Here is a 24,939-nt window from a genome sequence, read left to right as displayed (position 1 = left end):
TGGCACTGGCTTTTGTTGAAGGTGCTGCGACATCAACAATGTCTATTCCATTTAAGGAGAATGAGGTGTACGGACACCCAAGTGTAGATGGTGCAGTGCAAGTGGATAGCTGGGGCCCCCAAGACGGGGAACTCTCTGGGGGGCCCCCGGTGAATAGCAACAACAGCAAAAGTAGAGGCAATTTGAATCGCTTGGAGAATATGTTTCCCCGTAGAGGAATGGCAGGCACACGAACAGTAACAGGAAGACCAGCTCCCGCTACACTTGTTGCTGCTGTTGCTGCTGCCATCTTTGCTGTTGTTTTTCTCCTGCTGTCTTGCGGAGTATCCATCTCCCACAACCTTAGAGCCCCTCCTTCTTGGGGTCTTATAAGGCGCCTCGCCGCCGCGGATGACAAAGGGCCGTGTAGACCGACTGCAGCAGCAGAAGAAGAAGAAGAAGAAGCAAGCGCAACAGCAACAGAAGAAGAAGACGAAAGAGAAGAAACGACACCAGTCCCTAGTATTTCCCCGTTTGGATCAGGATCTCTTCTCGATCCGCTAGCCAACCCTTTTGTCCCTCGATTGCCCTTCACTGAATCGGATGCTGGTAGTGGCGCAAGAAGAGAGGAGGACAGGGGTAAATATGCGGAACCTTTTGCAGAGGGGGAGGGGGCATCCAGAGGGTCTGCAGCTGCACAAGCAACAGGAACAGCAGGACAAGCAAAAGAAACAGGCGCACGAAGGAAAACAGGACGCCCACGTGGTTCAACTACCTCAATAGACACCCCCTTTCTAGATCCGTTGGCAACACCCTTCACCCCCGGAGTTTCTGAGAAAGGAGGAATTAGGGGTGAAGTTGAATCACTGTGGAAGTTGTGGGAAACGACTGCTTCCCCTTTATGGGGAACAGCTCCCTCTGCAACGGAGAGGGGGGCACAAAGCCCCACAGCAACATCAATATGGACAGAGGATGACACAACAGGAGACCGTATCAGTGTCTATGATTTAGACGAGGCGGAGGAATGGCAGGTGCTGCTACAGCAACTGGAGCAGCAGATACGAGAAACACGAGAGGTGCAGGGGGACCGGCCACCGCAACGGGTGAAGCAACCATCAACTGCAGCAGCCAGGCCAGCAGCAACAGCAACAGCAACAGCAGCAGCAGCAGCAACCCCTCAACCTGGAGCTACTGCTGATCCTCTGCATGATTCTACAACGGACATGTTTTGGAAGGTGTACAAGGAAGTCAGCAGTTTGCCGAGGCCAACCAGAGGTCCAGCAACAGAGGACGAGGCATATGAAGACACAGAAAAAGAAACTAGTAGTTTGTCAGGTTTAGAAGGAACAGAAACAGACAGCAGAGGAGGAACCTCGGGTGATGAAGCGTCAGCAGAAGACACAGAGGATGATTTGCAGTCAAAAGGAGAAAGCGACCGCGGCGGCGGATGGACAGAGCCACGGAGGCAAATATTTCAAGTAGCTGCTCCAGGTTTACCTTGGATTGGATATGCAGACGAAACGGGATTGTTTCAGCACTTCCCACCGTTGGCAGGGCCCCCAGGAGTGTTGGATATCCCATCGAATGTTGCACCGGGCCCTTCCACCAGGATAAAAACTGCACCATCAGCAGCAGCAGCAGTATCACATACAGCACAAAGTGCAGCGGAAAAACAGGTAGCAGGAGCAGAAGGAGCAGCAAAATCAGGGAGACAAGGGACAACAGCCGCAGGAACCTCAGGAGTAGCAGGAGCCACAGCAGCGAGAAGCGATGATGATGATGATGATGATGAAGGGGATGCCCCAGGCAGAGGGGATGCCCCAGACAGAGGGGAAGAGACCATTACTGCAGAGGATACGGAACGTGAAGACTTCGTAAGGGCGATTGCTCGGGAGGCACGCAGGCACGGGTTAAATCGGGGACCGGTGCCCAAACTATGGCCAGGGAACCTGAAGAAGACGATACCGCCCTCTACGTCTTTGACTTCGTTATTTTTGCGTTTTTCCGAGCTGGCAGAGTACTGCCGGATGTATATACACCGGCTGCCTCGGAAGCTTGCTCGGGGGGTTGTGACACGGCTCATGAGACATATTGTGGTAGAAATCTCAGCTCTGACTCCTTTGTGTTCTCCCGAGGATGAGCATCGGCGAACTGCCGTCTTGAAGGCTTTCTTCAGTCTCGGCAAGAGTGTTGGAGGTCGTCCACAGAGGAAGCCAGTGGATGCTTGCTTTCTAGATCGGACCATGGCAATGGTGGAGGATCTACAGCAGCTTCCAAAGAAATATAAAACAGAAGAAAAATACAAAAGCCACGGCATGCACAACACTTTGCCTGCAAGTGCAGCAGCGCTGCGCCATGTAGCTCGTTGTATTAACATGATGCTCCAGAGCTTGGATGTGTCAGGAGAACTCGACATGGCAACCTCTAACATTGGTGGAAAAACTATTGGTGCTGTTACTCGTGAACGGACGTACCAAGTGCTGGCAGATACAGTTTCTGGGAGGCTGTTGCAACAACTGCAGGCCAGCGTAGCCCCATTCAGCATGGCCAGTAGGAGAGATTTACGTCACGCAGAGCGCTCGTCTGAACGTTCAGGCGTTGAAAATGTCCTGCGCATTAATGAAGCAGCAGCGGCGGCGGCTAAACTTGCGGAAGCCACATATGCACCCGAGCGTGCAGGCCGTGGAGATCAGGTAGCTCTTCATTTCGATTCATCCTCGGAGGAAGAAGAAACTGGTCGTGATGATGATGGTGATGAGGATGATGATGGTGATGAGGATACAGGTGCTGCAGCTGCTGCCGCTCCTGCAGACCAAGAGAGCGGAGGAGACCCGCGTGACGGGAGAATCAGCCAACAACCTGACGGGGCGCCGCTGCAACAACAACAACAGCAGCAGCTCCAACACATGCTGCTCCTGCTGCCGACGCAGCGTCAGTTGCCCCAACAGCAAGACCTGCAGCATATGCAACATCAACATGAACACACGCAGCAACAGCTGCTAGGCCCGCAGGACATTCAGAGTGAGCAGTCCTCCCAGTACCCCCAGGACGTTTCGCAGCAGCCAGTGCCGCCCAGCGAACAGCAGCGGCGACAGCCGCTGCAGCATCAGTGGCTGCTGCAGCAACAGCTGCTAGGGCAGCATGCGCAGCAGCAGGTACAGAAGCAACTGCAGCAGCTAATGCCGCCTCCAGTGTTACAGCAACAAACGCAGCAGCCACGACTGCAACAGCAGCAGCAGCAACTCCTCTGGCAGGTGGTCCCTGGTGGGATTTTGGTGGGAGGGATGGAGAGGAAGAAAGTGCGGCCTCCTCCTGGTTTCCCACCCTTACCCACTGTAGATGTCTCTTCTCTTCTCACTTCTAAACCCTCCGTAGATATGTCTGCTCTTGTGTCTCCTAGCATTCTTTCGTCCAGCAGTAGCGCTCAAGGACTTGCACACAAAGATGGAGACGGAGACAGCTCCGGAGAGAGCAGCGGAGTATTTTTGGGTCCACATGCCACGACGCCGGCATCACTCGACGCAGGAAAAATGGAGACCCAGAGGCAATTGGAGCAGTTGCGATTACAGCTGCAGCAGCAGGAACTGCAACAGCAACGGCTGCTGTTGCAGCAGCAAGTGCTGCAGCAGCAACAGTTCCAGCAGCAACAGTTGCAACAGCAACAGTTGCAGCAGCAGCAGTTGCAGCTGCAGCAGTTGCGGCAGCAACAGTTGCAACAGCAACAGTTCCAGCAGCAGCAGTTCCACCGGCAGCAGTTGCAACAGCAACAGTTCCAGCAGCAACAGTTGCAACAGCAGCAGTTGCAACAGCAACAGTTGCAACAGCAACAGTTGCAACAGCAACAGTTGCAACAGCAACAGTTGCAACAGCAACAGTTGCAGCAGCAGCCGTTGCAGCAGCAGCCGTTGCAGCAGCAGCAGCCGTTGCAGCAGCAGCAGCAGTTGCAGCAGCAGCCGTTGCAGCAGCAGCCGTTGCAACAGCAACAGTTGCAACAGCAACAGTTGCAACAGCAACAGTTGCAACAGCAGCAGTTGCAACAGCAGCAGTTGCAACAGCAGCAGTTGCAGCAGCAACAGTTGCAGCAGCAGCCGTTGCAACAGCAACAGTTGCAGCAGCAACAGTTGCAACAGCAACAGTTGCAACAGCAACAGTTGCAGCAGCAACAGCTGCAACAGCAACAGTCGCAGCAGCAACAGTTCCAGCAGCAACAGTTGCAGCAGCAACAGTTGCAACAGCAACAGTTGCAACAGCAACAGTTGCAGCAGCAACAGTTGCAGCGGCAACAGATGCAGCAGCAACAGTTGCAACAGCAACAGTTGCAACAGCAACAGTCGCAGCAGCAACAGTTCCAGCAGCAACAGTTGCAGCAGCAACAGTTGCAACAGCAACAGTTGCAACAGAAGCAGTTGCAGCAGCAACAGTTGCAACAAGAACAATTGCAACAGAAGCAGTTGCAGCAGCAGCAGTTGCAGCAGAAGCAGTTGCAGCAGCAGCAGTTGCAACAGAAGCTGTTGCAGCAGCAGCAGTTGCAGCAGCAACAGTTGCAGCAGAAGCCGTTGCAGCAGCAACAGTTGCAGCAGCAACAGTTGCAGCAGAAGCAGTTGCAGCAGCAACAGTTGCAGCAGCAACAGTTGCAACAGAAGCAGTTGCAGCAGCAACAGTTGCAGCAACAGCAGTTGCAGCAGCAACAGTTGCAGCAGCCACAGTTGCAGCAGCAGGCGTCGCAGCAGCAGCAGTTGCAGCGGCAACAGTTGCAGCAGCAACAGTTGCAGCAGCAACAGTTGCAGCGGCAACAGTTGCAGCAGCAACAGTTGCAACAGCAACAGTTGCAGCAGCAACAGTTGCAACAGCAACAGTTGCAGCGGCAACAGTTGCAGCAGCAGCCGTCGCAGCAGGAGCAGTTGCAGCAGCAACAGTTGCAGCAGCAACAGTTGCAGCAGCAACAGTTGCAGCAACGGCAGCTACACCAGCAGGGACTGGTGCGAGGACCGTTCTGGCGGCCGAGGTTCAAGGGGCCGCAACAGCAGCATTTGTTACTGCAGCAGTCGGCGCAGCAATCAATGGCGCACAGGTCTCTAGTGGATGAGGAGGAGTTTCTGCTGCAAAGGCTGCAGAAGGTAAGGTTGCAGCTGCAAGGTTTGCGCCAGCAGCAGCAACAGATGCTGCAGAAGCTCGGTGTGCAACAGCTTCAGCATCAGTTGCTGCAAATGGAGACGCAACAGCAGCTCCTTGATATGTCTGCTTCCAGAGGCAGCAGCCAGTCTGATGTGGCCGCTATGGGACAGTTCAGAGGCTCTGGTCGTACAGAGCCTTTGGCACATGGAGGGGTACCAGGTGCGCTGCCGCCGCCGCAGCAGCAACAGTCTACTGCCACTGCTGCTGCTGCCTGGGGACAGGGAGGTTTTTCTGAGTCTGGAAGTCGGCTGTCAAGCGGGTCTTCTCTAACGGGGAGTGAAGCAGCAGGCTTGCAGCAACCGGTGGCTCCTACTCCTGGTACTCATTTTGCTCCCGCGGAAAGTATGTCGCTGGGCACGAGCCAAACGGTGTCTACTGTGGACAGCGTACCTCGAGGAGACGGACACGGATGGCAGGGAATGCAAGACCAGTCACGAGAAAATATTTGGAGATTTGATAGAGGCGCAGCCCCTTTCCCCCAAGGCGGTTTACCAGGATGGTTCACAGCCGACGCACAAACACTCCAAACACAGCGTAGTAGAAGCGGCTCCACACGGGCAGGAGCTGTACGTACACTGCAACTGCCGAGCACAACACCGGGCGGTGCAGGTGAATCAGGCCCGTATTTGCCAGGAACATCGTCAGACATTTCCAGGGAGGGCAGGGACTCCTCGCGTAGTTGAAGATAAAAGCGTTCCTTTCCAGCAGCAATAAAAAGGTCAATGACAAATGAAGTATGGAGGAAGTAAAACATGTCGAAAGCAAAGGACGAGCTCCGCAACGGAACAGTCAACTAGTGGCGAAAGGTTTCTAGCGACGATATCGTAGCAGACGTAGAAAATTCAAGCGAAGAGCAAATCAAAAAGGAACTAAACGCATGCCCAACAAACTAAATGACGGATATCTACATAAAAGGAGGAACGGATATATCAAGAACAGCAGACTGATGGACAGTGGGCAAGAGGGATTGCGCTGTGAGTGCAAACTGTATAAACAGATGATATAAAAGTGGAGGAGGGACGAAACTAAGAAGAACCAGCCAACTCTTTCGCCGCCACCAGCTACTTCCTCCTTTTGCTAGAATGGTGAAGAAGCGGCTGCAAATTCTGACTGTGCAGCGACAGGCCTGCAACCCTTTTTGTTCGCTTTTTTTGCCGATGCTTTTTGTTCTCTTTACTCCTGCTGCTCGCAGACATTGTTCAGCAGCCAACTGTAGCGGCAAAGTAACAGACGGGACGGAGCGGAGTCTTGTCTCATGGCACAAATCTACAGCAGAGCGAAATCCAATATAAGCAACTCCTTCAGGAGCGGGGATAGATGGAGCAGGTACAGTGGCACTAGTGGCTGCTGCAGCAGTCGGTTCAATACAGTTGGCAACAACAAGAGCGGCTGCTGGCAGCAGCTGCAGTAGTCGGTGCAGTACAGTTGACAACAGCAGGAGCGGCTGCTGGCAGCTGCTGCAGCAGTAGCAGCTACCTTTGTAGGGAAGACGTTTTCTGCTATTGTCGTGATTTTATTTTATTTACTAGAAACCTTGACGATATTTTGTCCACCAGTGTTTTGTCGGCCCCAAACCTTAACTCAAGGGTGTCGAGGTAGCCTGTAGTGGGTGGGAGGGTAGGCTGCATTTCGCCATTGCTTCTGACTCGAAGCGTTCTGCAGCAACCCCGCAGGTTCGGAACTCAATAAAGGACGTCATGGAGTGTGTATGATTTGATGAAGGCGAGAATTTGGCTTTTTGATGGACAGAGGACACAGCTACGGAGCGGGCACACTGATCCGACAACGCTCCTTCTTCCAGCCACATTACTCAGCTAGCTATTCTTCGAGCGCATCGACGTACAGAACTACCATAAATACTGTAAGCAGGCTGAGACAGAGCACTTTACAGGTGTGGTACGGGCCCAGCGACATATTCTCTAATGAGACAATCGCCATTCCTTCATTGCTAACTTGGTACATTCCGTTGTACAATCCAGGCCAAGGAACTACAGGCGGCCAATGCATGGAGAACTATAAAGATTACGGCACTTCCAGGACGATTGGTCGTATCTTTGAAGTTCCAGCAATGGAGCCTTGTATAGAACTGCAGGACTGGTTGGCCCGGAGGGTCTTCTTGAACCTTTGGCTATTAAGTACATGGTTCTTATTGGTGCATTATCAGTACCTGCGCAGCTTTACGCCTCCATAGGCTTCAGGAAGCTTGTAGTCCAGGAGCTGTGCCGAAGAGCGCAATGCCACGGACAGCACAATTTTGGTGTGAATGAACGGATTTGCGATTTACGGATAAATTAACGATTAGCGAAGGAGTTTGCGTAAGCGAGTGAACTACCAATCAATGCGTTTACTTAGATATGGCGAACTAGTACCATAATTGGGACGAATTATAGGTTTTCTCAACTTATACACTGCAACAATTACTCAACTATAGTCCGAAGTTACAAAAAAATCCAAATATGCAGTACAGGAATAATTCACATTAGCTCGGGTCTAATTGCCACCATTGCCGGCCTTCCCCTATCAGCAACGAAGGGTCCGATAGGAACTGTAAATCTTCTGGTACTCGGTGGACGTGAACACTAAGCTCTAAAAAGGCTAGGAACTCCTCTATTGCCCCATCATCGCGGCAGCTGTGGTATCATGGTTGGCAAGGGTGGCGGCACTCCTACTGCATTGCTGTTGTCGCAATAACATTTCCTTCTGGATGGTGTACAGAAACTGTGCTTGCTTCATACGCTTTTTCAAGGACCTTCGGTAATACTGGCAGCTGTGTAGCAAGCCACGCTGTTGTGGGCATGCAATCCAGCGCTCCCCCATACCCGGGAAAATACCACAGGTCTATCAACTGTACAGGCAGACCCCAATATTATCGGAGGACTACTGCGAGCTATAACAGAGTCAAAATTCTTAGATAAAGAGTTGCGTGAAAGCAACAGATCCTCCTCTTCAGTCCCCAGGCGTCCCGAGCTCAGCGGCCTAAACGCGCGGCTCGAAGAGAGGACGCGGCCTGAGGAGAATTGCAACACTTCTTGCTGCAAGACAGCCCCACATCTTAAGGAAGTCTTGGCTGTGAGGATGAACAATGCAGATAATTGTTGAAAGCTTCTGCTTTCTTCGCAGGGTTGCCTACAGCCAGGCAAGGTTTCGTGTGGCGAGCTCGGTTGCCTAAACAGGACAAACCATTCTGCACAAGTTGTTTTGCAGGAGACGGTTTGTTTGGGTTGCTTATGCCAGTCTTCCTTGGCTGAATTGTTGTGGCTTGCTTTCCCTCCGTCGTGCGGAGCTGCCCAACGGGAGCCCCTGGTGTAGCATGGTCTAGCTGATATTGGCGCATGTACTTCCACTTGCGTGCCTTCTGCCTAGAAGGCTATTATTTTAGTGCACTCAGGAAGTGAGGCTTGGTCGTGTTTGCATGTAATATATACCCGTAGCAGTAGCTGCGTGAAGGTGCGTTGTAACTCAACTAAGACTAGCTTCTATCCCCCAGCTCCAGACTCTGGGCCGCCGTGTGGCGGACGCCTGGAAACCGACGTCGGGGTCATTTGATCTGGTGAAACACGAAACATAAGTACTCCATGAAAGTTCTCTGTACGAGAGCCCCCTACAAGGGCTGTCGCGGGTTGCACAGGAACCAAAGTACTTAAGAATTGACCAAAAGCAGCTTATCCTCCTTTTCAGTACCAAGGTATCCTGGGTACAATTGTCCAAACTCCTGGAACTGCGGGGGGTCGCGGCCCAATATGAGTTGCTACGCACCTTAGTGGAACTCAAGGTGGTAGACAACCCTACATGCAAGCACAAGGAAGCCCCTTGTGTTGCATGCACTAACGTTGTTGAGGATTGCTGAAGAGTTATACTTGCGTATAGACTGCCTACGATGGCAAACTAAAGGTTCGTGCAGCAGCGTGACAGAACCCCGCAGACTCAGCTACACCAGTGGCTCGTTCAACTGGTAGACCCTTGTGTGTCTTGAGAGGAAAGGTGGACGCGATTGTTCGTAGAAATTTTTGCTTATTAGTTTCGTTCTACTGCTTTAGTTTTATTCGCTTCTACACCTGATGCCGTAGGTCTTGCCGCCGTCGGCGGTTTGCTGGTGCAGTTCCTACATGCAGCAGCAGATCCGTCTCCCGCCGCATGCAGGGGAACTCCGTCTCCTCGCACGGCTTTTTTGTGCTTTTCATTTGATCTTCTGGCCTATTTTCAACAATGTTAATGTTAGTCTAGTGCCTAATTTGGCTGGTTTTCCCTCTTTTTCTGCACCCGTTCCGTCCTTGCTGTTGCGTTTTTCCGAAGCGGCTGGTCCCTTACACTCTCTCCGTCTCTCCGGCGCTTTTAGGAACATCTGCAGAGTTTCATTCACTTTCTTTCTTGCAAATGACCCGTCCATTGCACGATATCCCTTCTAGTTAGTAAACCCTTCTGTTTAATAGACAATAGTGCGTCGTCGCCGAGTATGCCGTAGTCCTCGTTTTCGCAGGCGCCGACGTCCCGCCTTTTTCCCGACAACAACGGCAGAAGCACCGAAGAATTCGCAGCAGCAGAAAAGGCCACAGCTGCAGCGGCAGCAAAGACCGCAGCTGCAGCAGTAGCAAGAGCCTTTGAAAGTGCGCGTAGACTTCTGCACACTTGATTCCTGATTTTATTTGAATGGTTGTTCCAAACTCCACCTTTTCACTCGGTGAACATCAAGTATATGATGCGCTGGCCTTCAGCCGGCAGTTTCGAGACCGTATGGGGGCTGAGGCTGAACACACGGGCCTTCCTCCTGTTCCTCCTTCTCCTGCAGCAAGGACGACTAACCAATTTCGTTGAGGGTGTGGGGATTTCTGTATCTCCTGTCCCAGTGGGTGGGAGTGATCGTGACACACAAAATGCGGTGTTTGCCCACCTCGGCGGAGAGGCGCCGATGAGAGACGGGTTGCACTTTCACAACTATGGCAACGAAGATGAATATTATTTGAACTCTTTGTGGCCCTCAAGAGGGCGCAGATGGTTTCGATATGGTAATACAGCAGCGGCAGCAGCTGGAGTCATTGCTGCGTTATTGGCGGTTGTGTTCATGCTGCTGTCTTGCGGAACCTCCATATCCCGTAAGGCTGTTGCCACCCAAATATGGAGAGACCGAAGGCGCCTTGCATCCCGAATGGATGGAGGGCCTTGCGAAAACACTTCAGTGGCAGAACAAAATGCCGCAGAAGCAGAAGATATAGAAGGCGAAGAAGTTTCTAGCATGGCACCAAAATCCACTTCCGTCGATCTGCCTTCCCCTCCATCATCCCCCAGAGGTGTTGTCAATGAAGGCGCAGGGGAAGGGATCGCGGAAGCGGGAGTTGTTAACAAGGCTTCTCATCCCTCGGTGGAAGCATCCGTCTCCCCAGCGAACGCCACGGGGAAGGCAAGAGACCCAGAAGCAGAATCAGAAGCAGCAGAACAAGCAGCAGGGGAAGGAGGGGAAAGTGGGGCAGGACATGAGGGGTCGCCGATCCCTGTGCTGTGGCCCGCGGGGATAGAAACGACAGTAAAGAATGTCCCTTTTTTGGGTTATTATCTGATTCGCCTTCGAGAGCTTGCGGACCACTGCAGGCATTTCTTTAAGCACCTCCCTCCGCTGTATGCGCGGTTGATTGGTTTGCAGCTGCTGCGGTATGCAGTAGTGGAGATAGCAGCAGTCACACCTGTGTGCACATTTGAAGAGGAGGGGCGTCGGGAGGGGGCTATTAGAGCTTTTCAACGTTTCAGTTCGAATTTGAGAGAGCGATTCCACACGAATCCAGACGTGGCTAGTAGCATAGACCGGTTGCGGCATCTTCTGAACGTTCTACTGGAAAGGAATGCATTCCCTCAAGTTGCAATTGTACACAGATCGTTTGTATCTAGACACTGCATTCCTCCAGCAGCAGCAGCACTGCGGTATGTGGCAACTGGTATCAATGACCTGCTACAGAGCCTCGGGAATCAACCACAAACACTTACCGCTGTTATCGCCGCAGAGCAGGATGCCGTTATTTTTTCTGTTCTCGATGAAAGGGTACAGCAGGCGCTCTCAGAAGAGGGTTCGGCATTAGCGCTGCAGCATCTGCAGAGATCCTGCCGCCAGGGAGAGGTGTTCTCTTTTCGGGAGGTCAATCTATCTCGAGCGAAGTACAGGCCGGGGTGTGGCCCGTTCAAGACCGAGCGCGTTGAGAACGCAGCGAAAAAAGCTGCTGCTCGAGTGGCAGCAGCGACGGGAAAAGACAGGCTAACGCTACAGGCAAAAGGAGCAGCAGTAGAAATTCCTACGGCTTCAACAAACTCTGAAGGTATAAATGCTGTTGATGGTGAAGCTATGGAAGATGATCACCGAATATCTAGACGGCTTGCTACCACGAGGTCCGAGCAGCAGCAAAGCGAGCAGGAAATGGCTCCTGCGGTTTCTGCTGCAGAGGGGTCTGAAGCGCCGCCGAAGGCTGCATCGCCCGAACCTCCACAGGATGGGACGTCCGAAGCAGCAAAACAGCCGAATTCGGCAGCAACAGAGGAGCCAGATGCAGCAGAAAAGAAGAAAAGGAGTCTGTTGGGATCCCCACGCTTTGCTTTCCTTTTCCCTCGCTTTCCTCCCTCTTATTTTCTCTCCACACTTGCCCCTGGCGTTTCACCTCGCCCACCTCACTTTCCACTTTTTCCTTATGCACCAACAAGAAATTTCTTGTTCCTCCAGCATCCTCATCAGGTGGGCCGACAGCAGCACCCAGTTTTGCCTTGGGGACCGTTACCGCAGCCGCAGCAGGGAGCTTGGCCTTGGGGGCCTTTTCTGCAGCAGCAGCAGCAAATGGGCTTTTGGGTTGGGGTCCCTAGGCAACAGCAGCGTGCAGCTCCTTTGGAGGTACCACTGCAACCGGAGCAACAGCATCCAAGGACTTGGGGATCGTCGCCGGAAGAGCAGTGGCAGCTTGGGATACCCTGGGGCCCCTTCCATCAACAACAGCAGCAGCATCAAGAGGAACCGTGGGGGCCGCCATTCCAGCAGCAGCAAGGAAACATTTGGGGCCCGCCATCCCAGCAACAACAACGGGGGGAGCTTTGGAGACCCTGGTTGCAGCCTCAGACTATGGAGCCGTGGCTACCTGCTGATGGTTTTATGGGGGGACAGCCGGATCCTGTGGATGCCTTTTTGGCGCCGTTGGATTCCGGTTCAAGGGCCAGCGCTCTTATGACTCCTGAGAGCATCCCTGATGAACATGATTGGCTTCAACGCAGCAACAGTGGCACTGATGGCGACAGTGCAGAGGAGTCTGATTCGCTCGAAGACCCCGATCATAGCGCTCCTGCAATAGCACAGGCAGAAAAGGAAGATCGCAGTGTAAAGCCGAAGCAACACAAGCGGCAAAAAGACCCTCCGAGTGCTACTGGTTTGTTTCAAGGTTCCGATTTCACTTCACCTACAGCACCACCACAGGGAACAGAAGATTATTTGAGCATGCAGCGGCAACAGGAGCAGCTTCTGAGCGCATCTGCTGGTGTATGGGGTTTGAGGGACATCGCAGGCACCAGCCGAGATGCGATTCTTCAAGGGGCCCCAAACTGGCGTTCACTTGCCTCGCAGCGCGATACCTCAGGTGCAGATTCATCGCATGCATCTTCACGGGGATCAGAACATGGCGTTGACTATGCCGGAGCCGTGAGGAGTGGGTTAAAGCGAAAACGGGAGACCTCGCCAGAAGATGACTACGGGAAATGAGTCGCTTCCAAAAGAAAGACGTGCAATTTGGGTTGAGCAAGCGCAGCTGAAGCCTCCGGGTCACCAGCAAGCACATATAGAGTTGGGTGTTGATAGTATATCTGTAGATAGAAAATCGCAGCAGCAAGAAGCGAAGCGGGCAAAGCTCCAAACACACAAAGGACGTGCAAAAACAGCGGCGGTGTCAGGGAGACACTAAGCAAAAGTCAGCTGTTTCTTCGACCCTCCTTGGTTTATTCATGCTAGAGAGGAGGGGTTGCAGTTCCAAAGTATTGTGCATTGTGTTTATTCGTTTCCCTTTTTGCCCCATTTATATATACTTCTCCTTGCAGTTGTCTCCTTTTTTCGCGAATTTGAGATTTTTCGCTATGCAGCAGCCGCTGCAGTAGAGGAGATGAAAGGAACGACATCATTGTGTCAAGAGAGGCAAAGAAACAAACAACACTTGAAGTTTTACTTTCTCGAGAATTCCTCTCACGTGGTCAACGGCAGCAGTTGCTGGTTAAGCAGCTGAAATGCCTGCGAGCTCAGCGGCATGAGTGCTACAGTAGAGTCACCAGTCGCTACACAGGTGTATTTGCTGAAAGTACACCGTTTTTTGTTGCTTTATCTGCTCGTGAAGACACTTGTCCCTGCCTGACCCATAGTATGCACCAGAAGTGCAGGGAGTCTGTGAAGTGAGTGTGGGAGCGTTATGCTGCTGCACTCATAACAACTGCTGGCTTTTAACCGGCTGCGCCTCCCGCCACTCACTGCGAATATACTTGACGAAATGTTTTCTCCACACCCCTAAGTTGGTATGCCCTGCGCAGAGGCAAGAGTCTGTGCATTGGACGGTTTTAACAGCAGAACAACACATACGGGTGGCCAACGCGTAGCACAGCATTTGAGGTGTGCAGGCTTGCCAGCATGGAACCACGATAACGCCTAGTGGATTACAGTGGAGCCTGGAGAGGTGTTTCATGAATAGCGAGCCATTAGCTCTGTCGCGACTGAGCAACTAATGGGGTTGCAGAGGTCATACTTGCTGGGTCTATCCAAGACAACGTTTGTTCTACATGAGTCTCTGAACAAGCCACTATTTAATCTACTGCAGTGCCCATGCAGATCTGTTTGTTGGTATTGAAATTCTGCAGTTGTCTGTGCCGAAAACTGACATGGCTTCTCCATTTGGCACTTCGATAAAGGAAGATGTATTATTCTGGTGCACTGTGCACCGTAGTCCACCGAAAAGGCCTATCCACGACTATGCTTTTGTGTTCGCCTGTCCATTGACCGATGAAGCATGATCGTGCATTTCGTGGAGCGCGCATCTTAAATGCTTTGACTGTGCTGCAGAGCGATGGTTCTGGGCGGAACGAATCTACAATTCTCTGCTAGCTCTGCTGCGAGGCGCAATAGAGCAAGAATACCGGAGATAAGGGTTGTTTGAAAGCAGCTATCACCCCTACCAAGCCTCCAGAAGTCATAAGAGCAGTGGCTTAAACTCCTGGAGTTGCGGGAGAGGAGGCGGCCCGCCGAGAGTTGCAGTGCACTGTGCAGTTCGAGTTCAAGTGGAGGAGATAGACCCCACACACAAACAGGCCTTCCTTTCTGCATGGATGAACACTGTAGACCAATTTAGAAGGCTTGTGTTTGCGTCTATGTCGCCTACTAAGGCCGACTAAGGTTTCACCTGCCAACATTAAACAGTGACGTCATCATCGAACGGACTATTCTACCAGCACAAACGGGCTTTCTTTGTTGCCTTGTTTACACTGTAAATCATTCATGAGGACTCGTACATCGGTTAAATCATCCTAGCACTGCAGAGTAACCGTTCGCGTACCGATTTCAAACAGACTTGCCAACGCCTCGCCGGCTGCGCCACGTGCACGGTCCGTCCTACAACGGTGTTGTAGTTTCCGCCAAACACTACTCCCCATAATGGTGAAACTTTCTGTAATCCGTAGGCATTTCAAACAAAACGATCTCAAGAAGACAGTCTTTTGATGTGTTTCGCTTTGTCTTTCCTGTTTGCATGGTGTCCTTTGCGCTCGCTCTCCTGTGCTGAGCTGGTTTGAGCGGACCTGTGGGGCCTCTGGTATTTCTACTCGATCTTCGCCCTCTCTTTCTGTGTATTTGTAAATATTTAAACGTATACTAAACCCAAAATGATATTTATAGTTTGATATTAGGTTAAGGCGAGTAGGTAAACTGGAATTTGCGCTGGTGTCACACCCCCTCGGGAAGTCCCAGACTCACGCCGATCCCTTGGGCCCTCGAGATACTCAAAAGGTGCATGCCGTTATTTGAAGAACACTTTAGTTGTGTGTTTTGGCTTGAATACTCTTTTATTTTGCTGGTGCATCTTCTGGCGCGCGAGTCGTTGGTGTCTTCATTTGCTGCTGCAGTTAATGCGGCAACCAATACAGATCCGTCTCCTGCTGCCTACTGAATGACACCGTCTCGCCCCTCGACACTCTTTGCTTCTTTCACCCCCTTTGTTCGCCTAGCTTCAACATTGTTGTTTACTTCCACCCGCTGCCTTTGGCCTAACTCCTCTTCTTCTCGCCAGCCGGCCATCCGTTTCCGTTTACTGTCTCCATAACGGCCCTGTCCCCCGTTCCTCTCGCCTCAACCCCTTGCGAGCATTTCAGTTTACATTGCCTTCTTTCTCGTCTACTCAGTCTTTTGATTTCAGCTTCCTTCCTCGGTTTCAGAAAATAATAGTGGCTCTTGCCTCGGGGTGCCCTGCCATTCGTATCCCTCGGCGTCGTAGTACTTCTTCCCTTGGCGGAATCAACAGCATCATCAGCAAAGGCAGCAAGACAATCTGAGTAACACACCAAAACCAACAAGAAGAAACACCAGAAGCAACAACAAAGCCCGCGCCTGAAACAGAAGCAAAGGCTCTTGCAGCGGCCGTTGCATATAGACCTCCGTGCCCCGTCCTTTATTTGAATTGTTTTTATCATCTACTCTGTCTATTTGACGAACAGCAGATGTATGATGCGCTGGCCCCTAGTTGGCTGTTTAGGGAGCCTACGAAGGCTCGCCTTGAGCACGAGGGCCTTTCGGTTGTTGCTGTTGCTGCTGCTGCTGCGGCAAGGGCAGCCAGGTGCCGTTGCCAGCGGGTTGGGGACCTCTACAGCTTCGGCCCAAGTTGCCAAACGCAATTATGGGCTGGTAAACGCGATGAACGCAGGCCTAGACAAAGGAGTTCCAGTGAATGGAGATGACCGGAGCCCTAGTACCAACGGTGAGGTTTCTATGAAGCGTTGGAGGTTTTCAAGCGGACCCCGGCTGCCCCGAAGTGGTGCTGCAGCTGCTGCTTTGGTGGGTATTGTTTTTCTGTTGCTGTCTTGTTGGGTTTCCATCTCCAGTCACAAAGCCGCTTTCACCCAAGCCTGGCGCAGCAGAAGGCGTCTTTCATCTACAGATTATCAAGATCCCTGTGAATACACTGTGTCAGCAGGATCACAAGCAGGCAATGCAGTTACAGCAGATGGATATGGCACATCAACAGCAGCAGAAGAAGCAGATGTAGTTGTAGCAGATGGATATGGCACATCAACAGCAGCAGAAGAAACAGATGTAGTTGCAGCAGATGGATATGGCACATCAACAGCAGCAAAAGAAACAGATGCAGTTGTAGCAGATGGTTATGGCACATCAACAGCAGCAGAAGAAACAGATGCAGTTGCAGCAGATGGATATGGCACATCAACAGCAGCAGAAGAAACAGATGCAGTTGCAGCAGATGGATATGGCACCTCAACAGTAGCAGGAGCAGCTGTACATACAGAAGGCACAACACCAGTAGCAGAAGCAGCAGACAAAGCTGTAGATGAGGAAGGTTCACTAGCACAAGAGACAGTAGGAACGCAGAATGCTTCCTCTTCCACCGAGTTATCTGCTCTCGACCCCCTGGCCCCTCCCTTCACTCCTAAAGGCTTCGTAGGTGAAAACGAGAACGAAGGGGAGAGGACGGCATGGGAAGACCAGGAGACGTCTTCTGATCCACATTTGGAGTCCGCAGCGTCCCCAGCGGAGCCTGGCACGTCGATTGAGGGAGCCCCAGCAGCAGCACAGAGAGCAAGGGTGCGGGGAGAGGCAGTGCAGGTTCCTGTGCTGTGGTCCGCTGGAATGACAAAGGTCGCAGGGTCTAGCCTCTATTTGAGTTCTTATCTGGGTCGCCTTCGAGAACTGGCGGACCACTGCCGGCTTTTCTTTATTCATCTCCCCTTGGATTATGCCCAGCAGATAGTGCAGCTATTGATGAGGCTCGCTGTAGTGGAGGTGGCAGCAGTGACGCCACTGTGCAGCGTTGAAGAAGAGAAGACGCGGCTGGGGACCATCAAAGCGTTTCTTCGTCTTGGTGCAAGCTTGGGTTTTCGTTATCAGACAAGGCCAGAGGTGGCCACTATTGTGGACCGTCTCCTGCTTACTCTCAACCTGCTTCAAAACCGGAATCTCTCCGCTACCCTGGCGGCTCAACGGAAATCGTATGCAAATAAACAAATACTTCCTGCGGCAAGCGCAGGTCTCAGGCATGTGGCCAATGCTGTCAACGCGCTACTGCAGAGCATTGAAGGCCACCAAACTCCTATCCCCACCGCTGTCAGCGACGAACAAACTGCTATTATCTCTGCCGTAGTTGAGGAAAGGCTGCTGCAGGGGCTGTCGGACAAAGGTATTGCGCAGGTGTTGCAGCACCTGCAGGGCCGCTGCTGCCCTGGAGGAATCTTTACCGAAGGCGACATTGCCTATGGTACGGAGAAATATGCTACTGCCAACTCCTCTGTGAGAATTCATTGCGTCGACTCTGCTGTAGAGCGAGCACGGGCTACGGTCAAAGCAGCAATAAAACAAGACTGGCGCGAGCAGCCAGCACCAGGACCAGCAGGATCTCCGGCTACAGCTGAGGGTCAACGACCGACTACTTTCGTCGCCACCGCGGAGGCCGATAAGCAAGACGCTAAGCAACAACCGCAGCAGCCAACTATTCCTGAAAGCTCCGCTGCAGAGGAGGCTGATCCACTGCCGCAGGGTGCAGCCACCGGATCCTTACAAGAAAGGGCAGCAGCGGCCTCGGGACGGCCACAGGCAACAGCCGCAGAAAGGCCATATCCAGAGGCAGCACCAACAAGAGAGCCTGAGGCAGCATCAAAAGGTGATCAAGAGGCAGCACCAACAAACTATTCAGGGGCAGCATTAACAAAAGACCGAGAAGCACAATCAACAGAACTTTCAGACACAGAAGCAACAGTGGAACCAGAGGCACGAGCAACAGAGCAGCTAGAGGCACAAGCAATAGCAGAGCCAGAGGCAAGAGCAGCAAAAGAGCCGGAGGCAGAAGCACAAGAACAGCCAGCGACAGAAGTAACAGAAGAGCCAGGAGCAGCGGCAGCAGAAGGTGCAACGGAAGGGGAACGAGGGAAGAAGAAGAAGCCTTCCCCAGCCTTCGTTCGTCCCCCCTTTCTCCCCTCTTTTTCTTCCCCGATATTCCGAGCTGGGGCTGTTTCTCGCATAAGTCGTTTTCAGCACCCAATTACAACAAGGGCTTTCACCTTCTTCCATCATCATCTCCCGACGGAGCAGCAACAGCAGGAAGTAGAGCATTTGGAGCAGTTACCGAAGCGGCAGCTCAAGCCAATGAGACTTTGGGGGCCATTCCCACTGCCGCAGCAGCAAGAGGAACGTCGGACGCTCTCGCCTGAGCAGTATCATCCAGGGGGACCTAAGGAGCTCTCAGCGGAACCGCAGCACCTGTATGAGGTTGCTGCGGGGTCCATCAGTCAGATGCACGAACGTCAGCGGTTGACTTCGCCCGATCAGGAGCCAGAGGGACATTGGCTGTCCTTATTGCAGCGGGGGGAGCAAAACGAATCTTGGCTGCCCTCTTCGCCGCACTCGCAAGAACGGGAGGAACCTTTGGACCCCTCAACACCGCAGCAGGGGAAGCATTTGGAGCCCTCACCGCCATTACAGGAGCAAGTGCACCTTTGGGGGCCCGCGTCTCCGCAGGACGGGCAAGAAAACCTTTGGGAGCCCTCACCGCAGCTGCAGGAACGAGGGGAATATTCTGGACCCTCATCGCCGATGCAGGAGCAGGAGGCTCTTTGGGGGCCCTCGTCATCGCAGGAGCAAGACGAACTTTGGGGGCACTTGCCGCCGCTGCAGGAGCAAGAAGCACTTTGGGAGGAATCATCATCTCAGGAGGAGCAAGAGGAACGTTGGGGGCTCTCGCAAACGCTGCAGGGGCGAAAGGAATTTTGGGGGCCGTCGCCATCTCAGGAGGAGCAACAGCAAATTTGGAGGTCCTCACCCGCACTGCAGGAGCCAGACAAGCTTTGGGGGCCCTTGTCTCCCCGACAAGAAACGGAGCCTTGGATGCACGTTTCGGCTTTGGGAGGAGATGCGGCGGCTCCTACTCCCTTTTCGTTGCCGCGTCTTAAAGCCTTTGAAGGTGTCACATCCAATGCGACTCCCGCTAACAGCCATGCTAAACTTGACTTGCCTAAAAAAGCGCCAGACGGTAGTGGAAATTACGATGAAGACCATGCGCAGAAGCGTGGTTTGTTTGAAGGCTCTGATTACACCGCGCCAGCGGGAGCAGCAGCACAGGGGCAAGCTAAAGATTTCGGTGCTCATCTGCTGCAACAGCTCCAGCAGCTGGTGCAACAGATGCAACAGATGATCCACCAACAGCAACAAGTGCAGGAGCAGCTACTGGTGCAACAGCAACAGCAGGAACAGCAGCAGCAGCTGGTGAGGTTGCAGCAGCAGCAGCAGCAGTTGGTGCAGCAGCAGCTGGAGCAGCAACAGAAGCGGCAGCAGCAGCTGGTGCAGCAGCAGCTGGAGCAGCAACAGAAACAGCAGCAGCAGTTGGTGCAGAACCAACAGCAGCAGCAAATGGTGCAGCAGCAACTGGAGCAGCAGCAGAAGCAACAACAGCATTTAGTGCAGCAGCAGCAGCAACTGGTGAAGCAGCAACAGCAGCAGCTACTGCAGCAGCAGCTATTGCAGCAGCAGCTACTCCAGCAGAAGCTTGTGCAGCCCCAGCAGCAGCTAGTGAGGCCGCTGCAGCAGCTCGTGCAACAAATGCAGCAACAGCCGCACCAGCAACTGGCGCAGCCGCTGCAGCATCTAGTGCAACAAATGCAGCAGCAGCCACACCAGCAACTGGTGCATCAACAGCAACAGCATCACCAGCAGCTAGTGCAGCCGCTGCAGCAGCTGGTGCAACAAATGCAGCAGCAGAAACCGCAGCAGCAGGAGGAGCCACAACAGCAGCAGGAGCCGCAACAGCAGCAGGAGCCACAACAGCAGCAATTGATGCAGCAGCAGCAGTTGATCCACCAGCCACAGCAGCAGCATCAGTCCCAACAGCTGCAGCCACAGCAGCAGCACCAGCCCCAACAGCAGCAGCATCCACAGCACCAGCCGCCACTGCAACAGCAGTTGATGCAGGAGCCACAGCAACAGCAGTTGGTGCAGGAGCCACAGCAGCAGCAGTTGGAGCAGGAGCCACAGCAGCAGAAGTTGGTGCAGGAGCCACAGCAGCAGCAGTTGGTGCAGGAGCCACAGCCGCAGCAATTGGTGCAGGGGCCAGAACAGCAGCAGTTGGTGCAGCAGCAGCAGCTCGTACACCAGCAGCATCAACAGCTAGTGCAGCAGCAGCACCAACAATTGGTGCAGCAGCAGCAGCAGCAATTGCTGCAGCAGCAGCACCTGATGCAGCAGCAGCAGCTGGTACAGCAGCAGCAGCAGCTGGTACAGCGACAGCAGCAGCTGGCACAGCAGCGGCAGCAACAGCAGCTGGCGCAGCAGCAACAGCTGTTGCAGCAGCGGCAACAGCAGCTGTTGCCGCAGCAGCCGTCGATTCAGCAGCAGCAAGAGGCGCAGGCATTTTTCGGTCTGTTTCAAGGCACTGATTTCACCGCGCCGACAACAGCAAAGGGAGTGACAGATGATCGCGAAGCGTACCTGCAGCAGCAACTACAGCAACAGCTAAAGCTTGGTTCTGTCTGGGGTTTGAGGGATATCGCAAGCTTCAGCCGAGACGAGATTCTTCGGCGGCCTTCAAGCTGGCTCCCACTTGACGCTCAAAACCATGCAGCAGGTGCAAATTCATCTCAAGGACCTCGACATAGTCCCTCGCGGGAAGGTCGTTTTGACGAAGTCACCCAACAGCAACAAAGACGAGTGTAACCGGATGGGCGCGATTGAAGCAAAATTAATCGATTTAAGTGACAGAGCAGGGGGAGATAATCTAAAGCCTCTGCAGACTCAAACCCTCACGCGAGCATATATGAAGACGTATTTTGATAATATTAGCTATGTGGATATATTATTACAACAGCAACAAACGAAACGGGCGTGAAGCCCCACGCACAGCAAAGGCTGGAGAAAACATGCCATTTGACAGCATCGGCTTCAGGGAGGCCTAAAACAACCGGTCAGCTGTCTCTTCGGCCCCCCTTGGTGTATGTGTCCTGGTATCCTGGGCGGGTCGCAGGTCTCAGTGGTACAAAGACTCACATCTGGCGTTTATTTTCTTGCCTTTCTTGTACCATTTGCATATATTCTTCTTTGCAAATAGTTCCGTTTCCGACTGGGTGTTCTCTATGCAGCAACTGATACAGCAATGAAACAGACAAGAGGGGCAACTGCCTATACTATGTCACCAATGGCACACAGCAACAAACATGTGGGCTTGTAGTTTCTCGAGGACACCTCTCACGTCACCAGCAGTTGTGGCTGGTTCAGTAGCTGAAATTCTTACGAGTGCATAAAACAGCAAATACAAGCTTTAATTTCGAGGGCATCCATCTCCCGTGGGCGTCAGGGAGAGTAGCTGCTACAGTAGCAAAAATGCCTGCGGCCTCAGCTGCACCGATAGCAAAAGAGAGACCAGGAGAGTCATCAGCCGCTACAACAACTGCATTTGCTGAAGTTACAGTTTCGGCATGCGTAGTTTCCCTTGGAGACAACCCTCGCCATAAGTTGTCTGTCGTCGGTCCAGCGTAGTCGCTAGATGTCTGGTGAACGTGCTAACTTGGTTTACGAGCCGCAGCTTGCTGCACTGGTGTGTAATTCTAGATTAAACCGGCCCACGGCAAACAGCAGCTGGGTATTACAAGAGACACTGCAGTAATTAAGGCCAGTATTTTAGTGTGAATATTTAGCGGTTTGCGTAGTCGGAGTTGTTTCCAACTGTTACTTCAGTAGTTGAGGGGAGGTGTCAATTGAACGATTCAGGCGGCCTCCAGATCCACGCGGCCACAAATTTCATCTCCGCTTCACACTAAATCAAGGCTCTACCGACAATCGAACTGTACACGGCGCTCCACTTGGCTGGCTGGTCACTTGGCCTTCAAGCCGCATCCACTCACTGGCTACGGCTTCCACGAGTCGACGGTAAAAAAAAAATTGAGGGAAGCATCAGTAATGAGGGGGTACATTTTCCCTGACAGCGAGTGCGTGACTTAGCTAAAATGGGCGGTTATGAGGGGGCAACTTCCGACGGGGGCCACTGACGGGCTTTGTTCTGTATGGGTTGCTCGGTCAGCTTTATTGTTTAAGATGTGCCATGACTGTGAACACCTTCCTTTTGCAAGAATTCGAATTAGCAGAGAAGATGGGGAAACAAATTCGGGTAAGGGAGCACAGTTATAGAGGATATGCAGTAGTTTGCTTTCACCGCCTCTCGTTGGTTCGTGGAAGCTGTTTAAGCCTTAGATATTTGAGTGTTCGCATTAACTACGCTAGGCAGCTGCTCAGAGAGATGAAACACTGAAATTAAAGGATATAATGAGACAGAATATGCATATTTGTTGTTATGTGTTAGGCTGTGTTACCAATGGGAGCGAGTGGGCAACTGGGGTTTCCAGACACCGAAAACGCGCTTCGATTGAAGCCAGTTCCGGTGCAATGTCCATTTGATTTGGCGAGAGAGCTGCAGTACACTAGGGAGTTCCTCAAGATTATTTCGAAGGAGTCGCCAAAATGTTCAAATTAGTTGCGGAAAAGCCCAAGTAAAACAGTTTTTCCCTTGGTTACTGTCGCCCCAGTTGAATTCAGTTCCGGGCTGGGCCAGGCGACCGCGGCCGAGAGATTAACGGCTGTTTGAACCCCACTGATTTCACCCTTCTCTTTCGTTTTGCAGTACACATATAGTCATCAAATGGGGTTGATTTACAGAGGCGAATTCAAACTATTTCCTCCCTGGCCCACGTCTGCCTCCGCCGCCAATTTGTGCAGAGCTGCTGCCTGTGCCGGTGGATACTCATATAATAATCCAGTGTTTACTCTCTCCCTAAGTCATATTCACTCCCCAGTTTCATTTATCGTCGAAGACCAGAGGAATACTTAGAGGCAGAGGGCTTTACACAAAGCAATGTCTGTGTGAAGGTCGTAACTGGATGCCTACTCCAGGTTGCCACCAGCGGCAGCAGGGAAACCATCGCGTTCACTCCAGCTAGGCCATTGGTTATAAGCATTTTCTAATTCTCTAGTCGCTGATTTCTTATTTTGCGACTCTGTCTGCGGCGCCATAGGACGCGGGAGGTGACCACACTACACCTCGCCGGTTCTCCGTGGCTTGCGCGCAACTGCTTGCGAGTATATATTTACAATGGGATGTTGTAGCGTTTGGGCCCAGTTATCGCTCTTACAGTATGGTCTTTAGAAGCCTCTCCTGGGACGCAGGGGCCCTGGAGGGTCGGAGGGCCGAGGAGATATCTGATCCCACGGTCATCGGGGTCTCCTTCTCTTCAGAGAGCATGTTTTGCTGCAGCGTACCTGAGACAACTGCCGGGGCGAATAGCTGTTCTTTATATAGGGCTCCTTCTGTCTCCATGTGCACCGCACTGACTACGCCTGGGAGCACATCCCTGTCCTCTGAATTCACCAGATCCTGGAGCGGCTGCACCTTCAGCAACTACGGCAACAGCAGCAATTGCGATACTTCCAGCAACACTAAAACCACCGCCTCCTACAGCTACAGCATCAACGGTAGCACCGCCGATAGAGGTTGCGCCAACAGCAGCAGCGCCAGCAGCTGCAGCAAAGAGGAGAGCAAGGGAAGAGTGGCAGTGCTGCGTCTCGCCTTCTTTTGTTTAGGCGTATCTTGCGGGCTCCCTTGGAACTGCGTTGTTGTGGAGATGACGGAATTTCAGCGTTTCTACCTTCCTACGTTCCCTTGGGTCTCTACTGCCACAGAAGTGAGACAGCTGCCTTCCTTCGCCGTGCTGCTAATGCACAAACGTATTGCAATGTTATCTCCCCTGCACTAACGGCCAGCTTGGCAGGTATCCCAGTTAGATGTGTATGTAGCCACTTACCTAGTCGCGTGGCCAGCCATCTTGATACACATGTAGTTACCTAACTAGTTAGGTAGCGTCGTCTTAGAGTGCCGTACGAGCATCACAAGAATGCCCGGACGAGAGGTAAAGATTAACTTGCACGTCCCTGTTCTTCCCTTCTGTTGCACTCTGTGCTTTCACCTATTCTCATTTTATGCTTCATGCAGCACATCTGTGTCATATTTGTTTGTCTATTGCATGCCTTCGTCCATCGCTCTCGATACTTCTACTTTTTCTGCCAGCCCAACCGTCTCAGTTATTGACAGTTTTGCTCAGAAAAGGACCGGCGGAACAAAGAAGGCCAATACATACCGATATAATGTGCAGCAAACAACCAAAAATTGCCAGTATTTCCCTCTGTGTTTTGTCTTTTAGGTGCGGGCCTGCTGTTCGTTGTTGGGCCATTTGCTGCTCTGTCTTCTGTCACTCCGACACTCCGCTGTTTGGCTGTCTGCCGGTGGAAGTGTTTTATCTGCAACCTGTTGTTTGCTGCTTTCTTTCGCTGCCCCTTCAGCTGTTCCTGCAGAGGGTATGGGGAACCTTCAAGAGCCCTTGGGAACCCCGTCTTCCCCTTCTTCCGAGGGCATGGCGTTTGCATGTAGTTGCATTTTGTTGGGGATTTCGAGCTTTTGCTGCTGCGGCATCCGATCCGGGCTTTACATACAGCAAGCGCTGACTCACAAGTCCTTTATTTCGTCTTGGGTTGTAGGACTTGCC

At 52.5% G+C, this 24,939-nt stretch overlaps 3 protein-coding genes across 3 annotated transcripts; all 3 read left to right on the top strand.

Moving 5' to 3' along the window:
- Positions 1–200: 200 nt before the first annotated feature.
- EMWEY_00009760 (hypothetical protein, conserved) lies at positions 201–5,837 on the top strand (the record flags this gene model as incomplete). The annotated part of the gene is made up of 1 exon (XM_013482491.1): positions 201–5,837. One exon carries the CDS (start codon positions 201–203, stop codon positions 5,835–5,837), a length of 5,637 nt encoding a protein of 1,878 aa, XP_013337945.1.
- A 4,013-nt stretch (positions 5,838–9,850) lies between these two features.
- EMWEY_00009750 (hypothetical protein, conserved) lies at positions 9,851–12,871 on the top strand (the record flags this gene model as incomplete). Its single annotated transcript, XM_013482490.1, has 1 exon — positions 9,851–12,871. One exon carries the CDS (start codon positions 9,851–9,853, stop codon positions 12,869–12,871), a length of 3,021 nt encoding a protein of 1,006 aa, XP_013337944.1.
- Positions 12,872–16,048: 3,177 nt separating this feature from the next.
- EMWEY_00009740 (hypothetical protein, conserved) lies at positions 16,049–21,067 on the top strand (the record flags this gene model as incomplete). The annotated part of the gene is made up of 1 exon (XM_013482489.1): positions 16,049–21,067. One exon carries the CDS (start codon positions 16,049–16,051, stop codon positions 21,065–21,067), a length of 5,019 nt encoding a protein of 1,672 aa, XP_013337943.1.
- Positions 21,068–24,939: the final 3,872 nt, after the last annotated feature.

The sequence above is a fragment of the Eimeria maxima genome, genomic scaffold, assembly GCF_000499605.1.
Source record: "Eimeria maxima Weybridge genomic scaffold, Emw_scaff64, whole genome shotgun sequence".
In the NCBI taxonomy this organism is placed as follows: Eukaryota; Apicomplexa; class Conoidasida; order Eucoccidiorida; family Eimeriidae; genus Eimeria; species Eimeria maxima.
Note: the sequence above shows the minus strand (reverse complement) of the source record. Positions and strands in the feature narration are given on the sequence as shown.